The sequence below is a fragment of the Sinocyclocheilus anshuiensis genome, unplaced genomic scaffold (assembly GCF_001515605.1).
Source record: "Sinocyclocheilus anshuiensis isolate Anshui unplaced genomic scaffold, SAMN03320099.WGS_v1.1 scaffold1524, whole genome shotgun sequence".
Taxonomy (NCBI): domain Eukaryota; kingdom Metazoa; phylum Chordata; class Actinopteri; order Cypriniformes; family Cyprinidae; genus Sinocyclocheilus; species Sinocyclocheilus anshuiensis.
The window spans coordinates 452,560-465,579 of record NW_015559670.1 but is presented as its reverse complement, the minus strand read 5'-3'; the positions used below and the strand labels follow the sequence as shown (position 1 = coordinate 465,579).

Sequence of the window (13,020 nt, the reverse complement as noted above, 5' to 3'; positions counted from 1 at the left end):
ATAATCGCATGCCAATGTGCATTGGCTCGTTTAGTTTACACTCGAAGTGGATTGGTCTCTCTAAGTGAGATCCCAATTTGTCGGTCACCGACGTGACGTCTCCGTTCCCTCCTTCAGGGAAGGAGAGTTACATAAGTAACAGAGATGTTCACCTCTCATTCTCTTCTTGGGTTCCTTCACTTAGATCCTGGTGAGTTTTAATGAATTAATGAAAATGAATTAATTTCTATAAGCAAACTTCATTCAAATTCTCTCAACAAAAAATAGTTAATATCTCAATTTTTGAGTGAAATAACATTAATAACAGCATTTATTGTGAGCGAATGGCGTCCTCTACTGGAGACTTTTTCATCTATAAATGCAATGCAAGTTGTTATTTTTAAATGTTTCTCTAAGAAATAAACGTAGGTAAGTTATTGTTGTTGTTTTTTAGCTTCAAACAAAGCAAAACAGTTTAGACTGAAAATGTAAAGGAAGAGCAGCAATCTGTCATTTGCCGCTTAGAAATTTTTTATCAAGAAGTCTAATTTGGTCTACTTCTGTGAATAAATACAAACACTGATATTAATATTCATGTCAGGAAATTACCCGCATTTACTTTTTTTGTCTTTGAGATGTTAAAAACCTTTTACGCGGTGGTGGAGCCAGAGGTGTGTCCACAGTGGCAGAGTTTTATAGATGGGGTGGCCAGGGGGTGGCCAAGGCTAATTCAGGGGGTCCATAGACCATGACAGAAAATCTGTGTATTACCCCAACCTGGCATAAAAAAGCATTAATAAATCCTACGATTGCTGATTAATTCACATTACCCCACATTAGTTAAACATACCGTAACTTCAACTGTTAGGCTGATGATACATGGGGCAACTTTTTTTGAGCAATGTTGCTTGGGCACTTTCCCATTGAGAATAGGTAACAAATTTCTATCTGCATAACTTAGATCGGTCGTGGGCCGTGTGTTTCACCTGGTTGCCCACTGAACACCGAAAAAAATGATTCATTGCATTTACTACATTATTTAAGGTAAGTGGTTGCAATCAATTTATTTTAGCTACATTTAAATAAACTAATTTAGTTGACTAACTTTCAACTTATTTTTTTTATTAAATGTAGCTAAAATAAATTGTTTGCAACCACTTACCATGAAAAAAATGTAGTATAATTTTTTTCAGTGAAGGCAACATTGCTCAAAAAGTTGCTCCGTGTATCATCAGTCTTAACTTATTTATCTTATTTACTGTAACCAGTGGTTAGAGCAAAATATCTAACGTTACCTTGTACGCTACAGTGAATTTTGTAAATGTTGTTCAGGAAACCTTCAAGCTGCCAAGTGTTGGCCCAGATCCGGCCCACATCAGGCCTGCGTGAAATCCATGTGGGCCAGATGTGGGCCGGATCTGGGCCGACACTGGTTGCTGTCTGGGGACTGACTAACATCTGTATGTTATGCAGAATTTGTCCTGGAAACTCTTAACAAATTATGCCAGTCTTTTGTAAGTCTGCTGATATCTCTTCTTCGGGGGCTGATAGAAACATCAGTCCCAATACAAACATACACACATGAACCCAACTCACCAAATACAGGGACAAATTCAAATATGTACATACAGTCATGGCCAAAAATATCGGCACCCTTGGTAAATATGATCAAAGAAGGCTGTGAAAATTAATCTGCGTTGTTAATCCTTTTGATCTTTTATTTAAAAAAAAATCACAAAAATCTAACCTTTCATTGGATAATAAGAATTTAAAATGGGGGGAAATATCATTATGAAATAAATGTTTTTCTCTAATCCACATTGGCCACAATTAACGGCACCCTTTTATTCAATACTTTTTGAAACCTCCATTTGGCAGTTTAACAGCTCTAAATTTTCTCCTATAATGCCTGATGAGGTTAGAGAACACCTGAAAAGAGATCAGAGACCATTCCTTCATCCAGAATCACTCCAGACCCTTTAGATTCCAGCTCCATGACGGTGCTTCTCCTCTTCAGCTCACCACACTCATTTTCTATAGCGTTCAGGTCAGAGGACTGGAATGGCCATAGCAGAAGCTTGGTTTTGTGCTCAGTGACCCATTTTTGTGTTGTTTTTGAGGTTTGTGTTTGGATTATCTCTAATACACATTGGCCACAATTAACGGCACCCTTTTATTCAATACTTTTTGAAACCTCCATTTGCCAGTTTAACAGCTCTAAATTTTCTCCTATAATGCCTGATGAGGTTAGAGAACACCTGAAAAGAGATCAGAGACCATTCCTTCATCCAGAATCACTCCAGACCCTTTAGATTCCAGCTCCATGACGGTGCTTCTCCTCTTCAGCTCACCACACTCATTTTCTATAGCGTTCAGGTCAGAGGACTGGAATGGCCATAGCAGAAGAAATATAGGCCCACAACATTAAAAATACAGCCGTATATTTCATTGTACACATGGGGTACTTTTTATCCCTGTGTTCACCAAACCCATCTTGAGTGTTTGCTGCTAAAAGGCTCATTTTTTTAGTTTCATCTGACCATAGAAGCCAGTCCCATTTGAATTTCCAGTCGTGTCGGATAACTGAATATGCTGGAGTTTGTTTTTGAATGAGCTTGGAGAATTTTTCTTGAAACCCTCCCAAACAACATGTGGTGATGTAGGTGCTGTTTGACAATTGTTTAAAAGGTTTTCTGACCCCGAGACTCAACTATTTTCTGCGATTCTCCAGCTGTGGTACTTGGAGAGTCTTTAGCCACTCAAACTCTCCTCCTCACCGTGCAGGCTGGATAATTTCATGTTCATAATCACCCTGGAGTGCTCAAAATTGTGATGGGAATTGGGAATATACTTCAGAGATATTTTACTCATAAGAATTTCTAGGGGTGCCAATAATTGTGTGTATTTGAGAAAAACATTTATTACATAATGATATTTGCCCCCATTTTAAATTCTTATCATCCAATGAAAGGTTAGATTTTTGTGATTAACAATGCAGATTAATTTTCACAGCCTTCTTTGATCATATTTACCAAGGGTGCCGATATTTTTGGCCATGACTGTATACAGGAGGAGCTCTGACATCACTGTAGCTCAGTGAGAGATACAGACAAAGTGAAACTCACTTAATCTGCAACAATATGGACGCGTGAATCGATATAATTAACCTCCTTAAACAAAAGAATATTTATTGAGCCGTTCAGAGACCCTTGTGGACACATCTGATACTCACAGGTAAGTGATAGAAATAATAAGAGAGATGAACAGGTTTCTAATATAAATGGAACTGAAATACGTTGAACAGAACCAGGGGCTGTTTGCATAAACTGATAAAACTAGTCTTACAAGTTTGTATGTTTTAGTTTTCTTTAAGACCGCTCATAACTTTATTTTTTTTCATGTCAGTTACACAAAAACATACATTGGTCTAATATGATACCGAAAAGTAAGATCGATTACCTGACTAATTGCTAGTTGGTCATATAAGTTCTTAAGACACTCTTAACATGGGTTTATGCAATATGCCCCAGGGTTTAATCATGTCAAATAGTCAACTACTTTAGTTGTTTACTGCACTGAAATGGTATAATATTAGACGTAAGTCATTTGGTTGGTTGTACAACAAAGTTTGGTGTTTCTGTCATTTTGTCACATGACTTAAAACATAAGAAACATAACTTCACAAAAACTATAAACTGGTTCTTCAAGTCTGATCGGTTAATCACAGTGTTGTTCCAGGGTCAACAAAGATGTTGATCCAGGAACATGTCGCACTTGGTAAAATCAGGTTTTGCGAAGTAGGACTGTCTAAATGCAGACATGCTTAACAAGATTAAATAGAACTTGACCTTGCATCAGTTTATTTTGTGGGAAGGCATTTTGTCAGAAAATATTTCAAAAAGATTTGTTTATGTTTATTGTTTGCATTTAATATAAATAGTTTGGTTTGGAAAGGAATGTTTCTCCTACAAAATAAAATGTTTACTACAGTGAAATACAATTAAAACCATTTCATTTGAAATACACTGCAGCTAAAAATAAAAAAATAAAAATATTTAAACAAAATGAAATATCCATTTGCTCATTCAACATATTTGTTCATTTTGAGGGAAAAGAGTAATCAGTACTTTTCCTTTAATGTAAACAGCAGTTATTAGTTACAAATTCTGTTTGTTTGTTTGTTAGCTGATTATTTATTTATTAATTAATTTAATTTAATTTAATTATTTTTCCCCTTGCAAAGGCACAAGGCATAAGTAAAGAACAATGGCAGAATCTTCCCCAATACCACCATATAGACGAGAAAGGAGAGGGAGTATGGATAATCATCCATGTAAGTCAATAACCTTCTTAATTCTTATACTTTATCTTCTTGAAATCAACCACTCTACATTCAAGCTCTACACATGTTGACTTTACACTAGTGCAGGTTATTATTGTCATAATTTCTCTATCCAGCATTCTCAAATCAGCCTGAAGTTCTGTGACATCTGTGAGGAAAGAAAGCTGAAAGCTCTGAAGTCGTGTCTGGTGTGTCAGAGCTCTTACTGTGAAACTCACCTGGAGCCTCATTTGAGAGTGGCAGGTTTAAAGAAACACAAACTGATGGATCCTGTGAGTAATCTGGAGGACTATATATGTCAGAAACACAAGAAACCTCTGGAGCAGTTCTGTAGAGATGATCAGACGAGTGTGTGTATGGAGTGTGCTGTGAAAGGCCACATGTACCACGACACTGTTTCTATAGAAGAAGAGAGTAAAAAGAAAAAGGTAGACGTTAAAATCATTTTTAAAGGCCTTATATCATTTGCAATCACTTTTTTTATTTTGTGAAATAAACAAATCAATTATCATTGTGTGTTGTTCTTTGTCTAGACTCAACTGATGAAGACACAGGAAAATGCCAAACAGCTGATCCAGAACAGCATCAAGAAGATTCAAGACATCAAAAACTCAGCAGAAGTCAGAAAAGTGAGTTAATTCAATACAAACTTAAATATTTATTATAGATCATTTAGTTCTGGTCCTCCAGGACTCCTGATATACAGTCAGCACTGGGTTTTTCACTGTTTTGTATCACTTCGCTTGTCTGTGTTTGTTCAGTCAGACTACCAGCCTGTGTATAGGTCTTTGTCAGATGACATCAAACTACTGATAACCAAACTGCATTGTGGATAGCAGCCTTTTTTGTGGTGTTCTATGGTTGTGGTGTTTCAGTGGCGTCCTTTTATCTGTAAAATGGTATGCTCGTGTTATGTAAAAAGCTGCAATAATAAGTCCCACGATGGGAAAGGCTGACAACCTGACCACAAAGCAAGATTTTTCAGGCTTCCCAGCTGTAAACCCCCGCCCAGTGGACTATCGGTACACTCTAAAAAATGCTGGGTTAAATATAACCCAGCATTTTTTAGAGTGTATGCAATCAACAAAAAGGTGTTGAAATGCCTGGGTTTTAAACACAATTATAAAACGGATAGCCCCGGTCCTTGATTCTGATTGGTTGAGCCGCGTTCGAAGCTGTTGTAAATTACACTTCAGATATACACTTTTGTTTACTTCTGTGTGTTGCTCGACAACCACTTTGTTGGAACCACAACTGTTTCTGAGGAACTGCATTGTTTGGTGGAAGAATACTGTTTTTATTTATGTCATTACACTTTATTTGCTCTGTTTTATTCTGTGAAACAGAATAGTCTATATACTACGTATATAGTAAGCAAGGCCTCTTCACGTATATATACGTTTTTGTACATCATTTTTATTTCATATACTTGTGAATAACAGTAAGTGGGAGCAGTTAAGAAAAAACACACTGCAGCCAGCTGAGATGATGGGGACCTGGCTGGAGAAAGTGGTCAGATTCACACTAAGGAAGGGACATAGGAGGCTAGAGGAAGGGGTCAGGGACACACTGAAGACATACTTTTTGTGGTTGAAGCAAATACAGACAAGGCCACTGAAAAACACAGACACAAAAAGTCTAAAATGCAAGTTAGTTTATAGTAACTTCACAATAGGAGCCCTGCTGTTGGTCTGAATGTCGACACGGCTGTGATTAACTGCTCACTAAAGAAATAGCACATCTGTTTTCACCAAGACACATGATTTGAGGAATCATTGAGTGTAAACACTGCAGGACCAAGTTTAATTAAGTTTGGTTGAGGGATTTTGAAAACCCTCTAAATAAACTTAGGTATGGGCAATAATAACACTGATTCTTGCCTTAGCAAACACAGCTAATAATTTGTTGCTTGACCTGGTTGAGCAGAGAAACACAGAGAAGGAGAAAGCAGCTCGTGTTCAGCTCTTCACTGATCTCATCCGCTCCATTGAGAGATGTCAGACTGAAGTGCTGGAGATGATGGAGGAGCAGCAGAAAGCAGCAGAGAAACAGGATAAAGAGCTCATTGAAGATCTGGAGCAGAAGATCACCGAGATAGAGACCAGAAACACTGAGCTGGAGCAGCTCTCACACACTGAAGATCACCTCCACCTCCTACAGGTCAGTGAACATCTCTCTGATCAATGATAATGCAGTATATGACAACATAACACTCCCCATGCTGAAGGATTTCTCCTCTCTCCTGCTGTAGATTTCCTCATCCCTGTGCAGCCCAACAAAAACTAGGAGTAACAGGAACTTGCCAGAGATCAGAATGAAGGCACAAGAGAGTCTGGCTGTGTACAGCAGAGCTCTGACTCAACTGCAGAACACTCTAGATGAGAAACTCTCGCAAACTGGTGCGTCCATACATGATAAGATAAATACACAATGTTGTACACAATTATTTAAATATAACCTTAAATGGGTCGTGACACAAGAAATCAATTTTTAATTGAGAGAGCAGTTAAGTCAAGTGCAGCGAGGTTGTCAGATTAAGTCAGACATTTCAGTAGCACTTCTAAACTATAGGGGTTGGACAATGAAACTGAAGGACTGGCCTATTATAGTGTGGGAGGTTTCATGCCGTTATATGCACAGCCTGGTGGCCAATCTTCACTCATTTGACATCATCAGTAAGAGCAGAGTGTGAAGGTTGAATTAGCAGAGCAGTAACACAACTGTACATACAATTTTGAAATCCATTCAACATAAAGTGAGACCAGTGCTGGACTGGTAATCTGGCATACCGGGCATTTTCCTGGTGGGCCGACGCACTTTTGGGCCGGTACAATTTGTACAGCGGCCCATCACAAAGCATTATATAGATGGAGTGATAAGGGATCTTGCTCCGCGTATGTAAATATCGCTTCACCTCTCTTCCACCTTCCTCTCAGTCTCTCAAAATGGACAAACCAAAGCGAAACAGTGGTACTGAAAAGCTCAGGGAAAAGTAGATAAAAAATTTGGAGGCGGATGTCGCAAAATGTGCCTCGTCATAGGCAGTTCCAAAATGTACACAGCAGCGTTATCAAAAACAGGCTTGCTCTGCTGTGAGTGATGAGGGCCAAAGCGACATGCAGCAGGAGGAGAGGAGTTTAATCGGTAAGGAGCTTGATAACAGGGGCTTGCATGAAGGGGAAACAGAGGAATCTAACCTGTCCTAATGTGTGTGTGCACCACGAGTGTAAAACACTTTTTAATAAAACGAAAATTCGTCCCTTGCTCTTTTTTGTGTGAAACGGAAGTGTGTTCACAGAGGTTTCTATGGGCCAATGCTAATAAATCTAGATTTAAATATGACCTGACGTTTTATTCTTATCCAAAACAATGAGCTGGGATATTCACACACTATTTTTTATTTTGTGAGTTTGCAATATATTAAAATACTTAACTTTCAATATTAAAGATACCAGTACTGTAACCACTGTGTTTAAAAAGATCACAATTTATTAACTTATTCTCCACCTTCCTCTCTTATTCTTATAAAGGTTGCATTCTTTAAGGAGGTCTTTGCTGTCCCTTAGTGTGAAGATTACTGGCAACATTTTCAATTATAGTAGCCTGTATGTTGTACACAGTTGCATACTTATTTTTAGTAATTGGAAATTATACTTTGACCTTTTAGCTTCTTTTCTTTGGGGGATATATACCGTATATATATATATATATATATATATATATATATGGTATACCTATATGTGGTGGTGTGCCGCCTGGACCAAAAAATGCCAGGGCCGATTTTTTTGTCCCAGTCCAGCCCTGAGTGAGACATTTCAAATGATGACCAATTGTTGGTGCACGTCCTGCGTAACTAAAGGACAGCAATTCTTTGTGATCGACAGCCATGCTAGGGTAATGTCAGCATACAAACATGATGGATGAACCACATCCAATTGGATTAACTGTCAACACAAGAGAACATAAAGCTTGTCTAATTCCACACATAAAAAATCTCAATGATCTAATAATGTGTTATTGTCTTGTCTCTAGAACTGAAGTGGAAGCAGCAGTATGCAGGTACAGTGTGCTGTCTGCACTAATTTACATTCATATACTCAAAGCTTTATCACTGCACTACAATTTCATGAAAAACTGAATTAACTATTAAAACAACATCACAAAATATCAAAACATTGTTTAAATTTTGATAATCACTGTGACTGTATTGTCTACATTTGTTGTCTAATAGGTCACTTCAAACAAACCCATAAGATTTTGTTAATGGGTGAAAATCCTCCTTTATTGCCTTTCTTGAGTCCATTGAGCATATTTTAATGGACTGTGATGTCTTGAACTCTTTTAGGACTCTTTATTTTTCAGTTGATTCTTATAAAAAAATGTTTTAATAAAGTGAGACCAGATTTGGTTATTTTTTTTTTAAATCAAACATAACAAATTTAAAAAAAAATAACCTTTTTTATTTTGTTGTTTTATATTTCTCTTTTTTCCACGCCATGAATATAGCTGTGGTAGCTGGCGTTAAATTATAAACAATTAATCAATCAATTGATTAGTCATTACAAAATATCTATTTTGAGGTTGTGATTCATATTCTCTGTTTTCTCAGTGGATGCGACTCTGGATCCTGATACAGCTCATCCAAACCTCATCCTGTCTGATGATGGAAAACAAGTGAGACATGGAGACACTGAGCAGAAACTACCAGACAAACTAGAGAGATTTGATACATATCCTTGTGTCCTGGGAAAGGAGGGATTCTCCTTAGGGAGATTTTATTTTGAGGTGCAGGTGCAAGGAAAGACTGACTGGACTTTAGGAGTGGCCAGAGAATCCACTGACAGGAAGGGAAAGATCACACTGAAACCTGAGGATGGATACTGGACTGTGGTTCTGAGGAAAGGGAAGGAATTTTTTGCCTGTGCTGAACCCTTCACCTCCCTGTGTCTGAGCGAGACAAGGCAGCGGGTCGGTGTGTTTGTGGATTATGAGGAGGGTCTGGTCTCCTTTTATGATGTGGAGTTCAGCTCTCTTATCTACTCTTTCACTGGTCAGTCATTCACAGACAAACTCTATCCATATTTTAGCCCAGGCTCCAATAATGGAGGTCAGAACTCAGCCCCACTGATCATCACACCAGTCAGTTACAATAAATAAATTTACACCACTTGTATAAAATACTGGATGAATAATTATTTTTATAATTAAAAATAAAAATGTATTATGTATGTTATTGGGTCTGGTATGTATGGTGTGTGCTACTATTCAAGGGATGAATTGTTCATATACGTAGTTTTTAAAATCTATAATATTTGACGTTTACGTACAAATTGATCTCTCTTCAGCTTAACCAGCTGGTTGAACGGTTTGATCAGCTACACAACAGCCCTCCCGCGGCTCCAACGGCAACCCCTCCTCCTGATCCCGATGGAACTAGTAACCGTCACACTGAACCATGGCTCAATCCTCCTGCTCCTTACTTGGGTGAGCCTAACACATGTAGCTCCTTTTTGTCCCAATGCTCTCTGACTTTCTCACTGCAGCCTTCCTGTTTTCCCACTGAGCGGTCCAAGGTAGCTTTCACCATCACGCTCTTGGTGTGTCTAGCGAGCCACGGCCATGTGGGATAATGAGCACAACTGCTGTTCCTCCTTTGAGAGCTTCTCGGAGGAACTACGCAAGGTGTTTGATCGCTCGGCTTAGGGAACTGAAGCAGCACGAGCCTTGGTGCTGCTATGGCAGGGAGAAGGTCCAGTATCCAGTTACTCGATCAAGTTTCGCACACTCGCGGCATCCTGTGGCTGGAACGACAAGGCTCTTTGGGATCACTTTCTCCACGGTCTGGCAAAGCATATCAAGGATGAAATCTATTCCCTTGAATTACCCTCGAGCCTGGACGGACTCATCGACCTCGCCATTCGGGTGGATAACCGCATTACTCTCCTTTCCTGGCATCGGAGGGGCGTGGTTTATCTCGAGCCTGGTACTAGAGCTGTGTCTGCAGCGTCTAGTGACACGCCATCTCAACGTCTCGACTTCCCCGAGGATGAGCCTATGCAGGTTGGGAGAGCGCAGTTGACTGTGAGGGAGCGGCGTCGTCACCTGGACAACCAACTGTGTCTCTACTGCGGAGAGGCCAGTCACGTGGCTGCTGCGTGCCCAGCCGCTAGGCAGCGTTTACCGCTCAAGGGAGGGCAGAAGGTGAGAGTTACTAGATCTCGATTGCCCTCTGGTGGTCGGTCTGAGTTTCAAGCCTCATTGCTGGTCAAGGGGGCTGCTTATCAAGTGTCTGCGTTTATTGACTCTGGAGCAGAGGGCAATTTCATGGATGCCAGGCTGGCCACGCGCTTGGAGATTCCTTCCGTTGCTCTGGCTGAGCCTATATCGGCCAGAACACTTTGTGGCACCCTTCTTTCCAGAATTACCCATGCTACTAAGATCGTTACACTAACGCTCTCCGGCAATCATGTCGAGGAGATCCGTTTTCTCCTTATTCACTCACCCACCGCCCAAGTGGTTTTGGGGCACACCTGGCTAGTCAAACATAATCCTCACATTGACTGGGCTCTCAACTCTGTTTTAACTTGGAGCCCTGTAGGATGGTTCGTTGCGCCCCTGCATAGACTATCGGGGGTTGAATGACATCACGGTGAAGAATCGTTATCCTTTGCCGTTGATGTCATCCGCCTTCGAGCTCTTGCATCTTTACGAAGTTGTACCTCCGCAACGCTTATCACTTAGTTCAGATTAGGGAGGGGGATGAATGGAAGACCGCCTTTAACACCCCTACTGGGCACTTTGAGTATTTGGTCATGCCGTTTGGGCTTTCTAACTCTCCGGCGGTCTTCCAGGCACTCGTCAATGACGTGCTCAGAGACATGGTCGACCGGTTTATGAATGGAAGACCGCCTTTAACTCCCCTACTGGGCACTTTGAATATTTGGTCATGCCGTTTGGGCTTTCTAACTCTCCGGCGGTCTTCCAGGCACTCGTCAATGACGTGCTCAGAGACATGGTCGACCGGTTTGTTTTTGTTTACCTGGATGATATTCTGATCTTCTCCCAGAACGAACGCGATCATGTCCAGCACATCAGGTGAGTGCTCCAGTGGTTACTTGAGAATCGTTTATTCGCCAAGGTGGAGAAGTGAGAGGTTCACGCATGGTCGGTTCCGTTCCTGGGATTTATCCTCTCTCCCGAGGGTATCCGAATGGATCCTGCCAAAGTAAAAGCAGTTGCTGATTGGCCCACCCCAGATAGTCGTAGAGCGGTCCAGCGATTTCTGGGGTTTGCCAATTTTGCCAAGCTGGTGTGTGGTGGGCATTCTGGCACAATATGGCTGCCGTCACATCATCCAGGTGGATGCTTCACACTGGTGGTGGTTGAGGAGATTCCCCCGCTTTCATGTTAAGCTCTTTGAGTACCCAGAAAAGCACTATATAAATGTAACTAATTATTATTATTATTATTATTAATTTTTACAGGTGGTTCATTTGGAACTTTAGTCAGGTCGCCCTTCCTCTGACTGATCTCACATCCACTAGGAAGCGTTACGGTTGGTCATCGCAGGCTCAGACTGCGTTTGAAAATCTTAAGAGTCGCTTCGTTTCGGCTCCCATTTTAACCACACCCGACCCGTCTCGTCAGTTCATTGTGGAGGTGGATGCGTCAGAGGTGGGGGTTGGGGCTTTTTTTGTCGCAAAGATCCCCCTCGGACGAGAGAATACATCCCTGCGCCTTCTTTTCTCATCATTTAACCCCCTTGGAACGGAATTACAACATCGGGAATAGGGAGTTACTTGCTGTTAAGCTGGCTCTGGAGGAGTGGCGTCACTGGTTAGAGGGCATGGGGGTCACTTTTATTGTTTGGACTGACCACAAAAACCTCGAAAACATCCGCACCGCTAAGAGACTAAATTCTCGGCAGGCTCGCTGGGCATTGTTTTTCAGGCGGTTTAGGTTTACCATCTCTTACCGCCCGGGGTCCAAGAATGGTAAACCCGATGCGCTGTCGCGGATCTTTGAGGCTGAGGCTAGTCCCACCCTCCCTGTGCGGCGGTCACCTGGGGGGTGGAATCCAAGGTCCGCGCAGCATTACGCGACACTGATATTCCCGCGGGGTGCCCAGAGGGTCTGTTGTTTGTGCCCAAGTCAGTCCGAACTAGCATCCTACAGTCGGGCCACTCATCCGAACTAGCTTGCCACCTAGGAGCGACTCGCACCTGCATGTTGATCAAGCAGCGGTTTTGGTGGCCGTCCGTGGCGCGTCAGTTCGTGTCAGCCTGTCCGGTTTGTGCTGCGGGTAAGTGCTCCAATCGACCCCCAGCAGGGCTACTCCAGCCACTGTCAGTCACTTCGCGGCCCTGGTCACACATAGCAATGGACTTCGTCACCGGCCTACCCCCATCTAGTGGCATGATGGTAGTCCTCACTGTGGTGGACAGGTTCTCTAAGGCGGCTCATTTCATTCCCCTCCCCAAATTACCCTCAGTGAGGGAGACAGTGACTGTTGTCTTGGATCACGTTTTCCGTATTCATGGCCTCCCGGTGAACGTGGTTTCTGACAGGGGTCCCCAGTTTGTGTCTAGGTTTTGGACAGAATTCTGTCGACAGCTACGGGCGACTGCGAGCTTATCCTCTGGTTATCACCCACAGACTAATGGGCAGGCCGAGCGTGCTAACCAGGATTTGGAGAGGGT

At 41.6% G+C, this 13,020-nt stretch overlaps 1 protein-coding gene across 1 annotated transcript; it reads left to right on the top strand.

The window, feature by feature from the left end:
* Positions 1-3,744: 3,744 nt before the first annotated feature.
* On the top strand, positions 3,745-9,494 carry LOC107681610 (E3 ubiquitin-protein ligase TRIM39-like). Its single transcript, XM_016477919.1, has 8 exons — positions 3,745-3,756; positions 4,223-4,312; positions 4,438-4,749; positions 4,855-4,950; positions 6,248-6,481; positions 6,573-6,720; positions 8,345-8,380; positions 8,931-9,494. Exons 1-8 carry the CDS (start codon positions 3,745-3,747, stop codon positions 9,476-9,478), a joined length of 1,476 nt encoding a protein of 491 aa, XP_016333405.1. The 3' UTR covers positions 9,479-9,494.
* The last annotated feature ends 3,526 nt before the right edge of the window (positions 9,495-13,020 follow it).